At 37.0% G+C, this 23652-nt stretch overlaps 1 protein-coding gene across 1 annotated transcript in view; it reads left to right on the top strand.

Moving 5' to 3' along the window:
- The window catches only part of LOC311066221 (multiple epidermal growth factor-like domains protein 9), a 75351-nt gene that overhangs the window by 1160 nt on the left and 50539 nt on the right, over positions 1–23652 (top strand). Inside the window, exons 2-4 of the mRNA XM_084087268.1 lie at positions 7370–7568; positions 20079–20218; positions 23062–23211. Of these exons, the coding sequence (XP_083943394.1) occupies positions 7370–7568; positions 20079–20218; positions 23062–23211 (489 nt within the window). The remainder of the gene's footprint in view (positions 1–7369; positions 7569–20078; positions 20219–23061; positions 23212–23652) is intronic.

Raw genomic sequence — 23652 nt, 5'->3', positions numbered from 1 at the left:
TACAGGCTCTTTATTGATTGAACTGCAGGTGTTTGTCCTAACTAGCTAGTTGTCTGTCTGTCCTGACTTTAACCCTTCAGTATGAAGCGATTCAGGAGCTGTGGGCTTTATCAGTTAAAGGACATCAGCTAGTATTTCGTTGAGTATTTCCAACTGGGATTGTTAACATTTGTATTAGAATCGTATTTTTTTTATAGTGTGTTGCTAGTAGCTGTTAAGAAAGAAGGACTGCAGATTATCCATTTTGTGTATGTGTAAAATAACCAGGTCACACTGTTAATGAGACTGAGGTCTACATAAATCTTGCATTTACATAGTCATTTGGGTGCACCTATTGTTCATATGGAAATATCTATAGACTTGGCCTACTTTTCCATAATAAAGCTAAATCCCCAAGACAACAAAACTGACAGTTACCACCAGCGCACTGATGAAAGGGTCATTGACCCCAGTGAGTTTACACTGCATAGGCTTAGATGTTTGTAGACATTTAGAAACCTTTACTCACTTTCAAAAGAGACAAAAGAAGAGCTGCTGGATCACATGGGTGTTTCTGCATAAGGACATTTAGCTAAATTTGCTTTCTTGCACTAATCTCCAACCACATTCCCAAACAAAATGCAAGAAATGATACCGAACCGAATGAAAAAAACACTAATATATTTCCAGATGGGTAAAAGCAGGCAACCACAGATGTTTAACCCTTCTCCGGCCTGTCATTGTGATTAGACATTCCACAGCTATTGTTCCTTATGGCGAGGTTATAATCGGGAGACAATGTCCACAAAAGCATAGACTGTCTGCCGTTATTAGGACACAGGAAGTGCAAGGGAAGCTCTTCACACAACAGAACCTCTGCAGGGCCCGAGAAAGTGCTAGAAATTGAGAGTGGACACTAAATACTTCCATTTAGATTGATATACTGTACAACAGGCATCTTGTAAAGGTTGGATACCTTTACAAGTTCAGAAGGCATTTATGACTGAGGTTGGGCAAATTCAGAATTTAAGACTCTTTTTTCAATTCATGAGTTAGAATTTTGAACTTAATTGGCCACGCAAATTGAATGTTGAACTGGATTTTTTGTATTACTGTACATTGAGAGGAAGAGAAATTTATTGAATTCACATTCCAAATATTTTATCAGTCCAAAACAACAAGATGGTCAAGAAGAGATACGATCATGTATCCTGTAAAAAAAGTAATGTTTTTAAATGAACTTTCTATAAGACATTTTTAATCATACAGCATAATCGTTTAATTTTTCTGTATGAACTATGTTATCATACACAAAACATATGGAGTATTTCCAGAAACAGATTTTATACATCATATCATCTGTTTCTGGAAATCCTCCATATGTTTTGTGTGTAATACTCCATATGCTATGAAATACTCCATATGTTTATTGTGTATAATGTGTAAAAAATGCTGCTTCAATTAGTTTTCACAACTTAAAATTCAACATTAGATTAACTTACCTTAACACTTTGTTTAATCACAACAAAAAACACTACATTTTAAGTTGTGATAACTAATTACAACAATATATTTTTTTACAGTGGTGTTATTTTAGTATTATTAATTTATACTATTTATTAATATTTTTAATTATTTTATAATTTTAATACTTTAACTTAAACATTTAATTTCAGTTAGTTGCCAGGAAATGCCAGGGCAACATTTCTAATTTTCGTTTAAATATAAATTTTATAGTATTTACATTTCATTTTCTTTCAGTGGTATTTCAATCAATGAAAAAAGAAAGAAAGAAAAGTTTTTAAAATAATAAGAACACATTTACTGTATGTAAATTAAATTGTTTAAATTAAATTAAATTAAATTAATTTGTCTCTGGAAGTTTCCGTTTTGTGTATGATTTGTCGTTCATACAGAAAGATGAAATCATAATTGAAAACTGCAACAAGATGCAATTTCTTTTTATTTGATTCCATTTTAATTTAAAATTCTTATTAAAACAAAAGATGATTCACTTCTGGATGTTGCACAACCCTAAATACATCTGTTCGTTTTACTAATCCAGATGCATTTGCAGTAGTCAGAGCTTTCCTCTTATGCATAGGATTTTAGCTAGAGGGGCATCTGAAATATTCTAATGGAAACAGATAAATCCTTTATGATGAGTATGATTTTAGAGGTGAGCGGGTTTGACCTACATGCTAGCAGCTGTGCATTAGATGGCCCAGTGAACTCTCTTTACCCTACATTTGATTCGAGTCTGTGTGCTGGAGTGGGATGAGTGCCATTTCCACTGGAACTAATGGACAGAAGAATATATTTGTCTTGACTCTTTCACACTGACACCTTTGTCATGTGTTCTTTCTTTTGTCGTCTGACACCCAGTGTCCATCTTGTCTTTTAGCTTCATGTAACATCGAACGACCCCTGATATACAACGGCACCCTTCTTCACAGTAAACGATGATTAGTTCATGTTTTTATTTACTTGATGGTTCATTATCATATCACGTCTGAGGGCAATGAAGCCACGTCGCATTTACCTCACATCAAAGGTTCATCCTCTCAGATGGTTCAGTTGTAATCGCACTGTCATATTTAATAATTCCATGATTTTTTCATAAAGCGATGAGTCTGGTCGGCGGTAGCCTCATTTACATGGATGTATGCATAATCTGTCAGACTGGGATCTGTAAGCTTCTTATCCGCACCCTCCACAGCCCCCCTTCAGGAGCAGAAGGTGTTTACGTACACACTCCACAGCTCCGTGTGTTAGAAGGTGTGTCTGTCGGTGCATACAAATGATGCTTTTCCCTTTCGGCAGGTGCCCCTCTGGGTGACCTACTGCAGTAAATCTGCTAAAATGGGATCTTGGGGATGAAGGCTTTAGAGATTCACAGAAAGACGTCATGGCTCTTAATGGAGTTCATTGATCTGATTCTGAATCTTCAGTCATATTAATCTGCACTATGAACATGCCATTGTTAATGTTATTGGTAACATTACATTGACTATGCTCTAAATAGATGTGTGAGTGCATTGATTATTGTGTTGTTATATGTACACAACCATTCAAAAGTAAGATTTTTGTAATACTTTTAAAATAAGTCTTGTATACTTGTATAAGGGTGACGGTCATATTGTGAAATATTATTACTATTTAAAATAACAGTTTTATATTGATTTTTTTTTCTTTTTTTTTCTCACAAAAATGTATTTGTGTGATGGCAAAACTGAATATTCAGCATCATGATCCTTCAGAAATCATTCTAATATTATCAAAGTTAAAAACAGTAATGCTGCTTAATATTTTTGTGGAAACCGATGTTTTCATGATTCGCTGATAAATATAAAGTTCAAAAGAACATTATTTATTTCGAATCATTGAGTCATTATAAATATCTTTACTGTCACTTTTGTTCAATTTCATGCATCCTTGCTGATTAAAGGTTTTAATTTCTTTCAAAAAAACAACAAACAAAAAAACTCATCTATCACCTGTAAAAAAAAAAAAAAAAAAAATCTGTCATTATTTACAAAAGAAAGAAAAGTAATACGAGTTTGGAACAACATTAGGGTTTTATGTCATTCTAATCCATGTGACTTTTATTCTTTTGCACATGAGTTCTTGAGTTCACAAGCCTCTTTCACACATACAGTCTTTACTGGTAAATTTACCATTAAGAGATCACGTGAGATTGAGAACAAGACCTTTTAAAAAAATACCAGTAAAACGTGTGCGCCAATTTACCCATATGAGAAGTTGGAACATTACCAGTAAATTACTGTAATGATGCTGTGTGTGAACAAAGAATGAAGATTACCGTTATGAGCATGTACAAAGTCAGAATGCGCTGATGTAAGAAGTCTGCTTTGTGCCAGTCATAAAGTTCTAATGGAGATGATGTGATAGCTCCGCTCCTTTTTAATAGTTTTTATGTAAATATGCGCTAAATGGATCTCTTTGACCATTGCACCGCGTCTTGCAGCTTTTTCTATGGGCAGTTGTGGCCTGATGGTTAGAGAGCAAGACTGGTAACCTGAAGGTTGCGGGTTCGATTCTCAATACCGTCAGGAAATGACTGAGATGCCCTTGAGCAAGGCACCTAACTCCCAATCACTCCCCAGTTGCCACAGAAAAAATGGCTGCCCACTGCTCTGGGTGTGTGTGTGTTCGCAGTTTGCAGTGTGTTCAATACTCACTCCAAATGTGTGTGCACTAACTTACGCGCTCAAGACCCAGCCTAACAAGCCAAAACTCGTGTTGCTTGTGTGAACAGCATATGTACCAGTACTTAATTTTTTAAGTACAATAATGTTTAAGTAATTTCAACTTAAATTACATTAAACTGAGTACTGAAAAACAATTGAACCTTGTTTAACTTTAAAAAAAAAGTTGAAAATTGCGGAACTTATTTTGAAGAGTTAAAGCAATGTAAATAAGTATGTTGTAACTTATTGATTAAATAAAACGTTAACGTTATAAAGTTAAAAATGTCATTCTGGTAATTTTACGGTAATTTACTGGGATTACCGTGTGAAAGGGGCTAATGATCCGGCTACACTGGATTTTCATAAAATAACACCGTACATTTCAGCCTGTTCCTCACACAAAGCTCTCGAATAGCTTCAGAAGATCGTGCATGAGTTGCACGGACATCTTTTGGGATGTTTTTATGGTGTTTTTGCTTCATTTTTGAAGCTTGAAGCCTTTGTACCCATGGGAACTCATTGCATGTAAATGGTGGACAAGTAAAATTCTCCTTTTGTGTTCCATGGAAGAAATCAGCGTTTGGAACAACATGACTGGGAATAAATGATGACAGAATTTTAATTTGTGGATTAACTGTTCCTTTAACACCTCGCCTGGCTTTGATTTCTGTCCCCTGAACTAAATGACCACCAAAGGGAATAGACCGTTTCCTCTAAGGGATAAGAGGTTGCTTCGGGTACACGCAGATGAACAAAGGCTGATGAATAAAAACATGTATTACATGAAAGATGGATTCAAACGTGCTCTTTCAGATTTACATTTTTATAAATGCAGCCCACTTTGGCTTTGAGATCAAACACATTTGATCATTAGCAAACAGATCTGTGTCCTAGCAAATTAGCACATAGTCAAGACAGAGCTGTGGTGTTCATGAAGTTTAAGCCAGGCCCTCTCAACTGTCTCTAGTTGTGTTAAGAAAATAAATAATAGAAAAAGAAAATCTACATCCAACTATATTCAATTATAAGCCTATTCGAAGTTGGCCTGTTGCTGGTTAGCTAAAACATGCTGGGGGTTTCCAGCCTAAATTTAGATCAATATTTAAATATTACAGCAACACTTCTGGAACATCCTCTTCGATTTAATTGCAGTTGGTATAGATTTGTAATTACACAAGCTTCATGTTTTCCCTTGAGCTGGAATTTGCTGCCATGTTGAAATATAATGTCACTGATTTGCCTTTAGAGGTTGTGTTCTTCCTCTGTGGTTCTACAGCCTCTCCTACATACTAAATATCTGCACTCCCTCAGTCTAATATCAACTTAATGAAGTGTCAAAGAATCAGGCTGGAGGGAGTCATTCTTTATAGCTGCCAGAGTTCGGCAAGATGGAGTGGAGTGATGCATAGCAGACTTGGAGAAATTTACTACCGAGCAGGAGTGCTGCATTAACAGGGCTTTATGTTTGAACACTCTACGGTTGACAATGTATCATGGTTTCTTCTTTAGTTGCAGTTTTAAACCAGGGTTATGTGTACCCTAAGGGGGCACTTGGAAAGATTTCGCTTTGTTAAACCTACACTGCAAAAATAGTAACTTGCAGTTGTTATCGTATGGAGCTACTTCCACCTACTTCTAACCCTTGCATTTATTTAATTATTTATTTATTGGCTGTTGTAACCTGATATTTAGGTTCATTCAGTGATATTAAATCATATTTTTGACTTGAATAAAATTAAGTTAGATGTTAGCACATTAGATGTAAGCAGGTTTTTAGGTTAACATTTATTCCAGTGTATAAAACCAACCCGATCTCAAGAGAAAACATAGGCTAACTATTTTACATTTTAGTGAATTGACAAGAAATTCGTATTCATTTTTATGATTTGAGTCTTGCGAAAACATACAATAAATTAAACGAAAATGAAAAAAATGAAGCATGAAGTGGAGCATAAGCAGATCGTACGAAAATGTACGAATGAGATTGTACGAATTCACCACCAATTCGCCAAAATGTAAAATAGTTAGAATTGCTATGAAAATCTGCTCCTTTTTATGGAAAATAATAATAATGTGCAATGAAATTTCATTAGTTGACATTCACTGCAGAACCTATTTTTTCCCATAGTACAATTGTTTTTTTTGTGTGTCTTTATGATGTAGGTGATGTAGTTACATGTTAGGCTACTACATGTATTTACTATAGTAATAACAGAAAATTATGCAGAATTGCAAGTAACTTAACCCTAAACCAAACCCTAACCCTAACTCTATATAGTAAGTACATGTAGTTAATTAATATTACTCAGCACTTATTTTAGTAAGTACAATGTACCTATGTCAACTTAAAATAAAGTGTAACCTAATAAGTGAAACCTAACGCGCCTGTACTGAAGGATCTTTGTGTGACCATTTCTCTCGAGCTGCTCTGAATCGGAATTCAAACTGGGGTCTCCGGCACTAAAGGCAGCAGCCTCTAACGTCAGTCGCTAGCGCGCCTCTTGAGGAGTGAGGTTTACATGCACAGCTCTTACTGGCCTATGTCCGTTACACTCACCCCCCTAATCCTCACTCCCATCCGGGTCACGGCACCAAATGTAACTGGTCCTATTCCACTCGCTCTGAGCGGGACTCGAACAGGGGTCTCCGGCGTGGGAGGCGGGCGCGCTAACAAGGATGCTAAAGGCCGCAGCCGCTAGCGTTAGTTGCTAGCGCTCCTCTTGAGGGCAGGGGAGTGAGATTTGAGGGTTTGTAAGACAAAAAAGGCTGGGAAACATTGTCTTAATTACAAAGAAGAGTAGATATTCACAGCAGAAATAATTGTTTCAAAAGAGGCGGGGTTTTTTCGTAGCGTTGCCATAGAAGAGCCATTTTGGGTTCCCCGAAGAACCGTTCAATGAACAGTTCTTAAAATAACCGTTTTTTTTATTAGTGTGAAGTACATTTTAATAATCTAAATAACCTTTTTCCACTATCAAGAACCTTTTGTGCAGTGGAAAGGTTCCATGAATGTTAAAGGTTCTTCATGGAACCATCAGTGCCTATAAAGAACCTTTATGTTTAAGAGTGTGCGGGGTGAATTTGTCTGTACTTTATATCAATATTTGATGATCTTAACATTGCCCCTCTTTGGTTGTCAAAAATTCATAAGGAATCCTTTGTCTGTGTGTCCTCTGAAGAGCTGGTGTGTAACTGCAGCGGTGAAGGAGTGTCGGACCCTGATGAGTGTGACCGTGAGACGGGTCAGTGCGACTGTATGCCGGGTTACACTGGGCTGCAGTGTGAAGAGTGTGAGGAAGATCACTTCACCAACGGCACCATCGGCTGCCTGCCCTGTGCATGTGACTCCTTCGGTGCAGACAGCTCAAGCTGTGACAGGTGAGAGGCATTGTGGGAAAATTACATTCTTATGTGTCTTGCTATTGAAGTTTCTTTTTTTCGTCAAAAACGATATCGTTCAAAAGTTTGCGGTCTGTTTGTTTTTGAAAGAATCTCTAATGCTCACCAAGAATGCATTTATTTGATCAAAAATACAGTAAGTACAGTAATTCTGTGAAATATGATTGCAATTCAAAATAACTGTTTTCTATTTGAATATATGTTATTCCTTTGGTTGTTGAATTATTTGCAGCCGTTACTCCAGTCTTCAGTGTCCTACAGAAATCATTCTAAAATGATATTCCTCATTCTATTCCTCAACTCTTTTAGAATAAAACGAAAACATTTACTATATTTAAGAATATAGAATCCTTTGAGAATGTTCCCAGATATCCCAAAAGGCAGGGTCTTGTAAGATTTAGCTAATTTTCTCCCTGAAGTATAGTTAAGTAAGCATATAATCAGGCAGATTAGCTCAATCCCGTATTGTAAAACGTTGAGGACATATCAGTTTCCTGTTGGCATATACTGTCCTGTGCTTTAAATGTTTAGAAGGTTTACAGAGAGAAATGCTGTGTATTGCCAGTTTGAGCCTAATTAAATGACATTCCCCGCAGGGAGCAGATTGTTGTGGTCTGTCTTTGTTTTGGGATGAGGCCGTAAAGTAATTGGCTTTTAGAGCCAGTAACCATGATTCCATAATCAGGATTAAGTCTAAATTTGGATATTTCTTTAAGGACAAATGTACAGTTTTGTTGGCTATCTGAGAATTTTTTTAGCTGACTGCTCAAGTAAGATCAGTTTTGAACAGCAGTATAATAGATGCTAGTTCAGTCTCACATTATGAAGGTCAACATTTATGATCTGTTATATACCTTTTCAAAACCAACCCAAGCATTGATTCGCTGGAGAAAGAGTTGATATCTAGCTGTAATAAGTCAGTCATTGTTCAGTTAGACCACCATATTATTTTAAGTTAGCAATAAAGCTTTGATGTTGCATGATCTTTGTAATGAAGCTTCTAATAAAAGTTCTAATTATACTGTACTTGGATGGCTACAGTTTTGTCTGCGAAACCATTGGTCTGCTAAGGCTGTTCTTATACTGTGTTCATACCTCAAGAGCTCCTCAGGGAAATTATAATGGCCAATATGAGTCCATTGAATATTATGAGTTCTTATATTAGCATATCCTAATAAAATTCCAAGGCTGTTTTTTTTTTTTTTTTTGGTTGTTGTTCTTAAAAGAGATTAGCTTGCCAATGAACAGCATAGTGCCCATGTTAAGATGCATCTACACATTTAAAAACTGCATGTGTGATGTATACAAATTATATGCAAATTTACCAGAGGAGAGAATGTGTATGATTATTGTAATCGTACAGTGGTGCAACAGAAGAGATGCATTTCATGACCTGATTTGTAATGTGCATACTGCATGCTTTTATATCCATGGCCAGCTGTGTGTTCTTTGTTGATTCAAGATTTAAGTAGTGTGGGAGGTAAATTGTCAGTTGTACACCATCAGCAGCTCTTCATTTCAATATACTCAAGTGTGAACTGAATGTAATGTTTTCGGATACTTATTTACATTTTAATTGCAATTAAATGAAAATAGTTAAAATGTATATTAAATGCAATTAGCTGAACTGAGTGCCTTTTGAACCACTTAAGACTAAATTCCATCTATATATCTAATTTAATAATGACTTCTATTGTCTTTGAAATATGGTTTATCTCCAGTTAAACTAATCTCTAGTTAAAGTGTACTGTGCTGAATGTACTGACAAGTGTTTATGGAAAACTAAGATATACACATTTGTAATGATGAAGTTGCAATTCAGTGCATTAATATTATCTTCAAATGTAATACTGAAAAACACACTATAATATTATAATCAAGTACTTTACATGTGCTTTAGTATGTTAGTCAACACATCAAAATAAGTGTACTTCTTTAAAGGTGCTGTATGTAACTTTTTCACTCTACGAAAGCATAAAAATACCATAATATGTTTGCAGATATTTAGGAAACATGCTAAGGTCACATACTCGTTTCTCTGAAAAACACTTCTACAGTTATTTTATTTTGAAATGTGCGTTTCCAGGCTTTTTTTTTTTGGTCTGTGATACTGCACGTTGCCAATTTGCCAATTTTCGATTTTGCCATGTCGACCACTAGTTGTCATTCTTACATACTGCAAATAAAACTTATAATTTGACATTATTATAAAGTGTACTTAAGTGTGTTGAGAACTTAAATCTGGAACCCGCAAATGCACAGTAAAAAGTCTCTGTTTTTGGGTTGTTATATCAACACTCAAGTAGGGCCGTTCAGCCAATCAGATTAAAGTCACCATGAAATCAGAATGAACAATTCTTATTTGTATGGAATATTGCAGTATTATAAATTATTTATCCGTGCATATCGTTTTTTTTTTTTTTTGCAATCTTTAATCAAAATAAGTTCCCCTCCCTCTCTTCTCTTCTTTGTTGACGTTGTCTGACGCAAGGGCGGGACAACCTGACACTCAAATGACATCACAGCAATAGCAAACCACAACCATCCAATCAATTCCCGATGGACAAAATCAAGTCCCGCCCTACATTTTTTCTTGTTCAAGAAGCCATTTCACTCTGATATACGTCACAATAGAGAAGAAAAGACTATCACTGCTTCCGTTTTATGCTGACTTTAAATGACTGGAATTAATTGTTCCCAAATCCGTCACCAATTAGTATAAACTGTATGACATATCCAAAATAGGGATGCACCGATATGAAAATTTTGGTCAATACCGATAACCAATAATTCTTTATTTGAAAGTCGATAACTGATATATTGGCCGATAAATCTAAATCCACATTTTTATATAATCTTTGACAGCCTGATTACAAAAACAAAAGTCTCACCATTAAAAGTCCCAACCACACAATTATAATTTTATGTAGCCTAATAACTGTATTTTCCTGTTTTGTAGTGATTCTAATCATATTTCAAGCAATTCAAAACCATTATGGTGAACAGTGCACATCTGAATTGTCTCAGCTGAAGGAAATAATCCATTATTTATCAGGTTTAATATATCGGCCAAATTTTTCTTATCAGGCCGATAACATTAAAAATGTGCATATATCGGCCGATACCGATAAGGTGGCCGACACATCATGCATCGCTAATCCAAAATATATATTGCTGTGTGGTTTAAGTAAGTCAGTAAAGTATGATGCAAGACAAGTAAAGGTTTTTAGTATCTGCACTACTTCAGTTGCTTAGAAACCAAATCTCCATGCATTCTACACCCCTTCAGGAAAACATCTAAGCCTTTCGTTTTAAAAGCATCAGGCGAGGTTCACAGCACCCCAGTTCCACGGTTGTCATGGTTGTGAAGGATGCAGGAAGGAGAATGATGCTGGCATCTCCATGGCAGCAGAGAGACAGAGAGAGGGAAGAGGGGATCCAGTCGTTGTGTAACACTGACCTAGTTAATATGCTGCTGATCTGCCCCAGGGTCTCTGAAACATTAATGAGCTTTCTGCTACTGCTGCCTGCTCAACGCAGTCTCTCTCTCTGAAAACACACTCGTACGCACACATAAACAACCAATCCAAATGATTAAGGAAGCCCCTGGTGATGCTATTATGATATATTATGTGTCAAGCCGGCTGCATTGAGTGCTTAAGTGTGCTTCGGCTAAAATCTGGCTGTGCTGCCTGATGCTGGTCGATTTTTGCTTTCAGATTGTTTTTATTTGATCAGTTTTAGTGTGTCAAATTATAAGGGTTTGTATTCAAACAAGTACAGTCACTAGCTGCATTTACATGGACTCTAATAATCCTATTGAAATCAGACTAGTAGCACAAAAAAGTTACGTAACCACATCAATCGGAATAAATTGGCTAAATCCGATTTAAATTTTATTCGTATTGTAAAGAGTGGTTTAGCTATTTCAGTCATGCAAGCACAGCTCCTATCTATTTGAATGGGGAAACATCAAATTCTTCAAAGCTGTTCACCAAGTTTACGATTAAATTTCATATTTGAAATCGCCAATGAAATCTGACAACAACTGTCTCATAGAAGACTTTACCAATCGGCGATTGGGTCTTTTATATAGAAGGCTGGACTTATTCCGCCATATTGCGCATTGCACTTTCTCCTGTTCAAAGTAAAATGAGTGCACCATATTTGTATAGCTAAAGTCTTTGATGAAGTGTCATAAAGGAGTGTAATTCTAAAATGTTCCTTCCACTCATCGTCTGAGAAGTGGAGCAGGACAGGATTTAGCGATCATGTAAACACTACTTTCGGATTCATCAATCAGAATGAATTCCATGTGTTCATGTAAATGTAGCTACTGACAAGCGATTAAATCTTTTTGATTAATTAACACCTCATTATTATTATATCTAAAATTTTAATTAATTCACAGTGTGATCCTTATTAAACATTACTTGAAATATTATGTTTTAGAACTCAAATAAGTAAAGTATTTGGCTTTCAAATTATGTTTATATAAAAACATTTGCATTTATGTACATTACCGTTCAAACATTTGGGTTTGGTAAGATTTTTATGTTTTTGAACGAAGTCTCTTATGTCCACCAAGGCTGCGTTTATTTGAGCAAAAATACAGTAAAACTATAATATTTTAAAATATTATTACAATTTAAAATAGCCATTTTCTATTTGAGTATATTTTAAAATGTAATTTATTCCTGTGATGTTAAAGCTGGATTTTCTGCCTCATTGCTCCAGTCTTCAGTGTCACATGATCCTTCAGAAATCATTCTAATATGCTGATCTGGTGCTCAATAAGCATTTCTTAATATTGTCAATGTCGAAAAAAGGTTTGCTACTTTTTTCCCCCAGGATTCTCTGAATAGAAAAGAACATTTATTTGAAATCTTTTGTAACATTATAAATGTATTTAGTTACTTTCACTTTTGATCAATTTAATGCATCTTTGCTGAATAAAAGCATTCATTTCTCTTAAAAAATCTTCCTGACATCAAACTTTTGAATGGTAATATAATTAAAAATATATTAAATTAAATTGATAACTCAAAATCTTTAACTTGAGGCTGTGTGGAGTCACTTTGGTCATCTTATTTATCAATTTAAATAATTAAGTGGAAACAATGATACTTTAATCAAAGATATGAGTTAAATCAACTTGCAAATATACTTGACTTGCCAGTGTAACACTTGACTGAAATATTTATTGTGAAATATCATGTGACACTTGTGTGATGGTGTATCATATTACAAATGACCTGTCAATACCAAAATGCCACGTGCCTGAGACTCTGGTATTACAAGTATTTTTGCTGATATTATCACAACAAATAGCCTACATGTTTTGCAGCCCAGATTTTAGTAGCTGGCTTTGTAGAATACAGCCATTTATAAGTTGCTTTTACTGGTTTTCCTAAATAATACATAATGGCGTGTTTATATCCATACGCATGTCTTTTTCAATAAGGCTAAATTTGCTTTCTAGAACGGGGGTGGTTGGATTTAGATAAGCATCATGACGCTACAAAACGCCACCCTGTTTGGTGTTTACACAAATGCTAAATGTGCCACCCTAATGAATGGTTCTGTTCAACAGCTGGCTTTAGAGAGCCGTCTATGTCCCACAGACACACAGACGAGGAGTCTGTCTGCTAATGAATGTGAATGCAAGGGAAGGGCGTGTGATTGATCATCATTATCTGACCTTGATAATCACTGTTTGTGTGTGATACAGTGTGTGTGTGTGTGTGTGTGTGTGTGTGTTTGGGAAACAGGCATCTTTATATGCTCTCACTAACTCGTTTTTTGAATCCGTAGTGTTTTTAGGAAGGACAGATGTTTGTATTTTTTATTCGCCACAAAACCCCTTTTCTCCGGGTTGTATTAAAACGTTAACAGGCGGTCTTTCTCTCTTTCTTGATCTCCCGCGCTCTTTCTCTGGAGATTGTGATTGATAGGTCATATATGTCACACCTCACTCTCATTCCCTCAGAATGCTCTGGGTGCCGAGCCATCACCATGGTAACCTGTCTACTGGCCCATGCACACGCACACACCCACCCACACGCTCTCCCACAGCAAGTGCAAGTGTATCTAGCTAACACCCCACAAATGTTAAAAGGATGTGTGTTAGGTAACAATGCAGAGGGGATTTATTTGTAACATATTTCTATTGTGGCGGCAACACACTTTAGGAAAATGTTAGGAAGTGTTACACCATTTCTAGAGAATGGGAACTGCATCAACCAACTTGCTATAGACAGTATTCTCCTCAAATGACAACAAGGGAAAGGAGAATCATATTCAACTACAAAATGATGAGAAAATATAAGATATAATATAATGAATAAAGAAAATGAAGTCTAATTAGGACCATTATGTATTTTATTTATCTGTTTGCATTGCAACATTATTGTGAAGATTCTTATTATTGTATAAATATATATATATATATATATATATATATATATAAATATATATATATATATATGTGTGTGATAAAAATCATCCTGTCTTGACACAATGATTTTTATTTAAAAACAGCATTAAATTCATGGCAGCAAATAACTGTTACTAATAGAAATATATAAAAATATATTTTGTTGTATACTTTTACATATTATATTTAAACAAAAAACTATCTTTTTTATATAACAGTAATGATAAGATATTTGTATAATTTAGGCTTGGCAGCTGGTTACTGTGAATCAGGAGAGATATGCTAATTTGTCATGAAAATAATGTCACAATGCAACAAAAATGTAGCCTAGACTTCAGATATGTAAATTCTCTCTCTCTCTCTCTCTCTCTCTCTCTAAATATATATATATATATATATATATATATATATATATATATATATACAGTGAGGAAAATAAGTATTTGAACACCCTGCTATTTTGCAAGTTCTCCCACTTGGAAATCATGGAGGGGTCTGAAATTGTCATCGTAGGTGCATGTCCACTGTGAGAGACATAATCTAAAAAAAAAAAAAGTATGATTTTTTAACTATTTATTTGTATGATACAGCTGCAAATAAGTATTTGAACACCTGTCTATCAGCTAGAATTCTGACCCTCAAAGACCTGTTAGTCTGCCTTTAAAATGTCCACCTCCACTCCATTTATTATCCTAAATTAGATGCACCTGTTTGAGGTCGTTAGCTGCATAAAGACACCTGTCCACCCCATACAATCAGTAAGAATCCAACTACTAACATGGCCAAGACCAAAGAGCTGTCCAAAGACACAAGAGACAAAATTGTACGCCTCCACAAGGCTGGAAAGGGCTATTGGGAAATTGCCAAGCAGCTCGGTGAAAAAAGGTCCACTGTTGGAGCAATCATTAGAAAATGGAAGAAGCTAAACATGACTGTCAATCTCCCTCGGACTGGGGCTCCATGCAAGATCTCACCTCGTGGGGTCTCAATGATCCTAAGAAAGGTGAGAAATCAGCCCAGAACTACACGGGAGGAGCTGGTCAATGACCTGAAAAGAGCTGGGACCACCGTTTCCAAGGTTACTGTTGGTAATACACTAAGACGTCATGGTTTGAAATCATGCATGGCACGGAAGGTTCCCCTGCTTAAACCAGCACATGTCAAGGTCTTAAGTTTGCCGTCTTAAGTTTGCCAATGACCATTTGGATGATCCAGAGGAGTCATGGGAGAAAGTTATGTGGTCAGATGAGACCAAAATAGAACTTTTTGGTCATAATTCCACTAAACGTGTTTGGAGGAAGAAGAATGATGAGTACCATCCCAAGAACACCATCCCTACTGTGAAGCATGGGGGTGGTAGCATCATGCTTTGGGGGTGTTTTTCTGCGCATGGGACAGGGCGACTGCACTGTATTAAGGAGAGGATGACCGGGGCCATGTATTGCGAGATTTTGGGGAACAACCTCCTTCCCTCAGTTAGAGCATTGAAGATGGGTCGAGGCTGGGTTTTCCAACATGACAATGACCCGAAGCACACAGCCAGGATAACCAAGGAGTGGCTCTGTAAGAAGCATATCAAGGTTCTGGCGTGGCCTAGCCAGTCTCCAGACCTAAACCCAATAGAGAATCTTTGGAGGGAGCTCAAACTCCGTGTTTCTCAGCGACAGCCCAGAAACCTGACTGATCTAGAGAAGATCTGTGTGGAGGAGTGGGCCAAAATCCCTCCTGCAGTGTGTGCAAACCTGGTGAAAAACTACAGGAAACGTTTGACCTCTGTAATTGCAAACAAAGGCTACTGTACCAAATATTAACATTGATTTTCTCAGGTGTTCAAATACTTATTTGCAGCTGTATCATACAAATAAATAGTTAAAAAAATCATACATTGTGATTTCTGGATTTTTTTTTTTTAGATTATGTCTCTCACAGTGGACATGCACCTACGATGACAATTTCAGACCCCTCCATGATTTCTAAGTGTGAGAACTTGCAAAATAGCAGGGTGTTCAAATACTTATTTTCCTCACTGTATATATATATATATATATATATATATATATATATACTAAAAGGACTATACGTCTGCCCCTTACTACCTCATCTTCACTCAGGTCAAATTACTAATGGTGTCTTCAAAGGAGGGTGTAGCACTCTTTGTCTTTTTCTCCTTCTGTCTCTCTTTCTGCTTTACTTCACTCCCCTTTTTATGCTAGACCAGTAATATATAATTCAGGACGTGTGTCTGTATTTATGCATTCAGATTACAGATTGTGTGAGTGTATGGAGGTGCAGGGCAGGTGAGATTCTTTGATGCACCACAGGAAACATCTCTGCGGAACAGAAGTGTCACAATTTCCATATGTTATTGACAATCAGTCTGTAAATGTGGGTGGATGGTGATGACACTGATGATGTTGTTCCTGCCCCTATTTTTAGGACCATTCATTTAGTTTTTTATGCTATTTTAATGACAGTTACTCACATTTCCCTTTAAAACTCATTACTGTATTACAAAAAAAAAGTGTATATATAATTAAATACACCCTCAATTACACCCTTTTTTTCTCTCTTTCAAAATCTCCTTACTTTCTCTCATATCTCCTTTTTATATTTGTTCTAATCGTCGGCTCTTTTATCGCGACCGTTGTTGTTTTTCTGGGGTTTCCAGTGTTGAGATCCTGTCAGCATGGCTGAGCACTTTAAGCTTGTCCCACGGGTGTCATCGTCGCCCCTCTCTCATCTATCACTCGCTCCACTCATACACAAGAACCAATCACACAACCCCTGGAAACCCCTCCTCGCCTCAACCTTCACCCCAGACCTGACGTAACAGCCCTGGGGTGTGAGTATGTGTGTATCTGTGGGATATGGAGGAGTGTTTATGTGTATGGGGATTCGACTAATGACTGTTCTGAAAGAGTAAAGGCTAAAGCATCCATTAAATGACATGATAATCAGCAAAATTGCTAAATAAAAGAGTGATAAGCACAAGTGGTCATTAGTGGGCTTGCTAAGACAAGCATCACTATTGCTATTGCTGATATGTTGGGTATGGGATTTAAACCAAGGAGGTCTATAATACCTGGATATAGCTATATGTTAGCATTTCCATTCGTCTCAATGGCAGTTTCTTAGTGGGCACATGATCCCCCGGAATAAAATTTGCCGTCTTTGCTAAAAGATGCTCAGTTCTGGTCAATCACCTGAGCCGTAATTGCCATGTGACAATCACTCTGGATATATAGGAGCAACCATATGAGCAAAACATAAAGACAACCATCTTGCAACCACCTTAAATACCTGTGCAACTGCATTGCAACATATTAAAAACCACTCCAACACATTAGCAACCACTTGGGAATCAGCTAGCAATGCCCTAGCAACCACACAGGACACCTTAACAACTACAAAGAAAACATGCTAAAAGCCACTCAGAAAATCTTTGCAGCCACTTGGCAATTACATAGCAACACCCTAGCAACTACACTCAACACCCTAGCAACCACATAACAAACATGCTAAAAGCCACTCAGAAACCTTAGCACTAGCAGACACTTGGCAATTGCCTAGCAACACCCTAGCAAATACATAGCAAACATGATAAAAGCCAATCTGAAAAGAACACGTTAGCAGCCACTTGGCAATCGCCTAGCAATGCCCTTAGCAACACCCAGAACATTATAGCAACTACAAAGAACACCTTCACAACTACCTAGCAACCACACAGAACACCCCAATTTACCACATAGCAAACATGCTAAAAGCCACTCAGAAAACCTTAGCAGCCACCTGGCAATTGCCTTACAACGCCCTATAGCAAATACATAGCAAACATGATAAAAGCCAATCTGAAAAGAACACGTTAGCAGCCACTTGGCAATCACCTAGAAATGCCCTTAGCAACACCCAGAACATTATAGCAACTACAAAGAACACACTCACAACTACCTAGCAACCACACAGAACACCACAATTTACCACATAGAAAACATGCTAAAAGCCACTCAGAAAACCTTAGCAGCCACCTAGCAATTGCCTAACAATGCCCTATCAATCACCAAGAGCATCATAGCAACTACCTAGCAACCACCCAGAACACCTTAGCAATGTCCTAGCAACCACACAGTACACCTAGGCAACTACATGGAAAACATGTTGAAAGCCAGTCAGAACAACTTAAAGCTGCAGTAGGGAACTTTTAGAAAACGTTGACCTAGCCTGAAAATTTGAACAAGCACAGCTTACAGGTCACTCCCCCTCGCTCTCTGCTGCGCTACAGCACTCCCTCCACAGCTCCTCCCCCACAACGGAGCCTGCTGTGAACGCGCAGGCTAGTAAACATGCAGGGCCACTAATGACGGTGGATAAACAGTTATCGCACATTCACTGGTAGGGATGAAACATCAACAATATGCTTTACATTGACTATGGCCTGCCCATACTTTGACTACAAACTTGGTCCTCAAATCATTACGTATTTTGCAATACATGTAGCCTAATGTAAATTTATAACGTTGCACTCTTTCTATAAGTTAAATAGCTAGTAAGATAATATAATGGTAACGTTACAGTATGTAAGTAATTATTCTAGCGATGTGTAATGCTAAATAAGGTTTGCTAGTACATTATTTCAGCAACATGACAAGCCATTGAATTAGCAGGTTTCAATTGTTGCTTTGCACAGTTTGTGACATTTTATCTGTATGTTATGCGGCTAGAGTTTTGACACTGAGTCAATGGGCTCCTACACGCTTGTTTATCGTCATCTGTCTTTTTCCGTTTACCTGTCTTTGTTGTATGAGCAGGTGCCACTCGAGAAATTGGCAGTTTTAGTTGTTTGTCCGCCATTAGCACAGCTGCGCGGCACACCGGCTATCTTGATTTTGAACGACGGTGCGCGCTGTGCGAGAGAGGGGGGTGATCAGCGCGTACACAAGCTTGATTGACACTGCTAAGACACTCCTCCTGTCTCTGATTGGTTGTTTCTTACCGGGAGCGGTGTATTTCTGCAAATGGCAATAGGACCACTGGGAGGAGCCGGAGGAGCTTGATTTTTTCACAGATTATCTGTCTCATATTCTACTGTCAGGACATAATGACAGTTTTAACAAATATGTAAAAAATACATTTTTATAGAAGTTACCAACTGCAGCTTTAACAGCTAATTGACAATAGCAATGCCCTAGAAACCATACAGACCATCATAGCAACTACCTAGTAACCACCTAGAACACTCTAGCAATGCCCTAGCAACTACATAGCAATCATGCTAAAAGCAACTCAGAACCACTTAGCAGCAACTTGGAAATTTTCTAGCAATGCCATAGCAACCACACAGAACACCCTAGCAACTGCATAACATCACACTAATCACCTTAGCTTTTCAAGCACCACTCACAATTTCTTCAGAAAATGTAAAAATAAAACATAAAAATAGTTATTATGACAGCAGTGATTTTAGTGGTTGTGTGATTTTAGTTCTACATAGCTGAACTGTAAGTGGATCGTTCCCTGTGAGATTATTTTGGCGATTTGGTTTTGTTCTGAGGATCTGATTTACTCTGGTTGGTTCTGTGATTTCCTACATATGTAACACTTCCAACAGCTTCAGTAGTTTCAGACTACTGTTATTTTGGGTTGACGACTTTACAGGCAGTAAATATGTGTGTGTGTTTGAGAGAGAGACAGAGGGATTCCTGGAATCAGGGCTGAAGCAGCAGATGGTTTCAAATGTGGTCTGGGCCACAGTTCCCTCATGTGTACCCACATGTAGAAATAGTGGAATTAAAAATGAAAGGTCTAGACTGCTTTAAAGTGTGCATGACTGCATTTTAGACCAGGATTGTTAGCTGTCTAGGGCAAAGCCGTGTGTGTGTGTGTGTGTGTGTGTGATAAGATACCACAGGAACTGGATGCACAAAGAGGACGTTGGGAGCTGGAGCTATTGTTGTCTTTACAAGAAGGAAAAAATTCCAAACTGCCAGTGTCATAATTGTTGTCAAGCTGAGATTTAGATGTGTTCATGTGTGTTTTCTGTGTTCTCTCTCTTGCAGTTCAGGTATGTGTACGTGTAAGATAGGTGTTTACGGGCCCAAGTGTGACGACTGCCACCCTGGGTTCTTCCACTTCAGCAGCACAGGATGCCAACCGTGCCGATGCAACAACCACTCCACCTACTGCCACCCTCAGTCAGGTCAGCCCAGCATACTTTCATCATCATTTGAAGTCTCTACATTGAATATTAAAGTGCCCCTATTATGCTATTTTAAAGGTTCCTAATTTTGTTTTGGAGGTCTCCTTCAACAGATTTACATGCATCAAAGGTCAAAAAACACATTTTTCTCATAATATACACTGCACATCACCACATTTTTCAATGGTGACTCAAACGACTCGTCAGAGGATTCAATCCCTCCTTTTCGCGAGCCTAATCTGCTCTGATTGGTCAGATTTGTTGTGATTGGTCTACCGCTTACAGCATGTTTCCAAAACTAAAGGCCCATTACCATAACTGAACTTCAGCTCCAGAGGCTTCCTAAAGCTCAGCAATTGAACATACAGTAAAGACAGTAACGATGGCGTCGATTTTACCATTTCAATCCGAGCGCAAGTCCGATGACGAAACATTGGAAGAACTAGTTATTCAACCCGAACCTCCATCGCAATGACGACTCGAGCAGGACGTTTCTCAGTTATTTCAGCTACTCAGTTTGATGACATTATGAGATGGTGCAACGGTAATTCCTCACCATCAGCATTAACAAGTGTATGTACATCAACAAACCAATGTTTTGTTGAAACAAGTTTGTAAAACAAATCTTGATCCATCCTTTATCATTACTCAAAGTAGTAAAACCACTTTCGACCACTTCCAGAGGTATTGGAAAATGCATTAGACCGGATTGCTTTCGTAGTGTAAACACTCATGTGGTCTAATGCATTCAAACAGCCACAAAAGACCGTCTTCTCTCCACCTACTGACCCAATGTTAAAACACTAGCTGTAAACACATATGTGTCTTCCTCTTCTACTTGTGATCCAAACGACCAAACTGCATCTTAATACCAGGTATAAACAGGGCTATAGATATACAAACACAAAACTTCCTATTATTATAAAACATAATATGAACCAAAAATAAAACCAGATAAAAAAAATATAAAAAAACTTAAATACTCACAATCATACTCTTAGTCTTCCAGGGATAGCCTTCCAATCGTACTCTTAGCCTTCCATTATTTACATTGAGCCTTCTCAATGTAAATAATAAATACATTTGGAGCTTTGATTTTTAAACATTATTAAATCACATGGTACTCAATATTATCTGTTAATTTGCATTCATATACTTAGGAATGAAATAGCATGCAATTTTAGTGAATATATATATACTGTAATATAATATAATATAATATAATATAATATAATATAATATAATATAATATAATATACATTTATTTTTTTAATTCATATACATTTTGTGCAAGAATATTATGATTATTTTATTTTAGAATGAAGATGAATATAAAACATCGGTTTTCTTTTTGGATGAAGTATTTCTTTAAACTAATATTGCAGATTTGAGATTGACTCACCTAGAGCGATTCATCACAACATCCTCCACACTTCCCTCTCTTTTCTCTCTTCCTCCCTGTATCCTAGGCAACCAAGGATTAATTAACCTCAATTTGAATCCGAACCAAAAAACCCTATCAAACATAATGCTCATGCTTTAGTATGTGTGTGTGTGTGTGTGTTAATTTGTTAAGCAAACCTGCTGACATCTGAGAAGTGTAGGCGTGTTTATCTTAAATCATTTCACCCGGGCCTCAGTCTACTGATGCCATAGACATGTTTGGCAACTGCATGTTCAAGTGCATGTGTCTAGGAACCCATCTGTCCCTGTCTCTCTCTCTCTCTCTCTCTCTGCGGTGTGTGTGCAGATGGTAGCTGGTACACTTTCCCCCAATGCGGAGAGCCACAGTCAGATTTACAGCCCTCCTCAGTCATAAAACACAATCAGCATCTCCTGAGACTGCTTACAGTTCATAGACTCACACCCGCCCCACAGCATAATACCACACACACACACACACACACACACACACACACACACACACACACACACACACACACACACACACACACACACACACACACACACACAAGACGAGCAGTAACTCACAGAGCCAGAAGAATACTGCGCATTTACACAAAGCCTTTTGGTCTTTCTTTCTCCCCGCAGAACACTTACTGGATAACTGTAACATTGAATTGAACATATTTTTATTTACACACAAATAAAAATTGACCTCTGGCATACAAAGTGAACATAAGAGCTGAAAAAAGAAAGATATAATAACACAAGATTTCATATTCTCATCAAACAATATAAAAAAAATAAAAATAACTTGTAACATATTACCATTCCCCTTGAACCAAGCATAACAATTTGATGTTTTCATTAATATTTATAAACATTATTAAATCACATAAAGCTCAATATTATCTGTTAATTTGCATTCAATTACATAAGCATGAAATTGCATGCAACATTGGTTTATATACTACAATATTAAAGCAATTATCCCTGTGAAGCTATGGTTTACAGTTAATTTAGGACAGCTAATAAAGTGGAGTTGATAAAACCCCCGTAGCTGTTCTAAATTCATATAATATATATTTATTTTAATATTAATTTGGTGTATGTACTTTTTTGTAGGGTATTTTACAATGGCTTCAAACATCAGAATGAAGGATCGGAACTATTCTTTTACATAATATAATATAATATAAATGTATGTATAATATATTATGTATATGTGTAGTACCCAGTACACATTTAATTTATTAATGAGAGCTCTTTAAACTTTAGTGATGGGCTCTTCTCTTAAAAGGCAGAATTCTTTTGAAGCCTCAGTGTGCTAAACTAGTCCTCACCTTATATAATGATTTACATAAGACTCAGGAAGTGTCAGATTCTGTCTATACTATTGCTAATGATCAGTCGTTCTGTATGTCCTCCTGGTGTTTCAGGTGTTTGTTTGGACTGTCAGGACAACACTCAGGGTCACAACTGTGAGGAGTGCCTGGTGAACTTTTACCGGCGTCCCGGCGAGGGGTCCGCGGACGCCTGTCTGCCTTGTCCCTGCTCCTCTGAGACCTCCAGCGGCAGCTGCCATCTCGGTGAGTCTGCATCTCTCTGACACGTTGACAGGGTTCAGCACATCGTGTCCTGAAAGTGCCTGGGAATTATTCAGGAGGGCAGAAAAATGGAAGGCATAGAAAGTTCAATTTTGACTTATTTTCTCACTGATGGATCTTGACATTTACACTACCAGTCAAAACTTTTTTAATGTTTTTGAAACATTGGGTCTTTTAGCTCACCAAAATCTGCATTTATTTGATCACAAAATACAGTAAAACAATAATAAAAAAATACAATTTCAACTGTTTTCTATTTTAATATTGAAATTGAATTTAGCTAATTTTGTTCTCAATTATTATGAATTGTTTTTGGTGCTCAATTGTTAATAATCAGTTCTGCTTAATATTTTTGTGGAAACGATATTTTTTTATGATTCCTTTATGAATATAAAGTTCAAAAGAACAGCATTTATTTCAAAA

This window comes from Abramis brama (genome assembly GCF_963993115.1).
Source record: "Abramis brama genome assembly, chromosome: 16".
Taxonomy (NCBI): Eukaryota; Metazoa; Chordata; class Actinopteri; order Cypriniformes; family Leuciscidae; genus Abramis; species Abramis brama.
The sequence above is the reverse complement of the archived record's forward strand: the minus strand, read 5'-3'. Positions and strand labels throughout refer to the sequence as shown.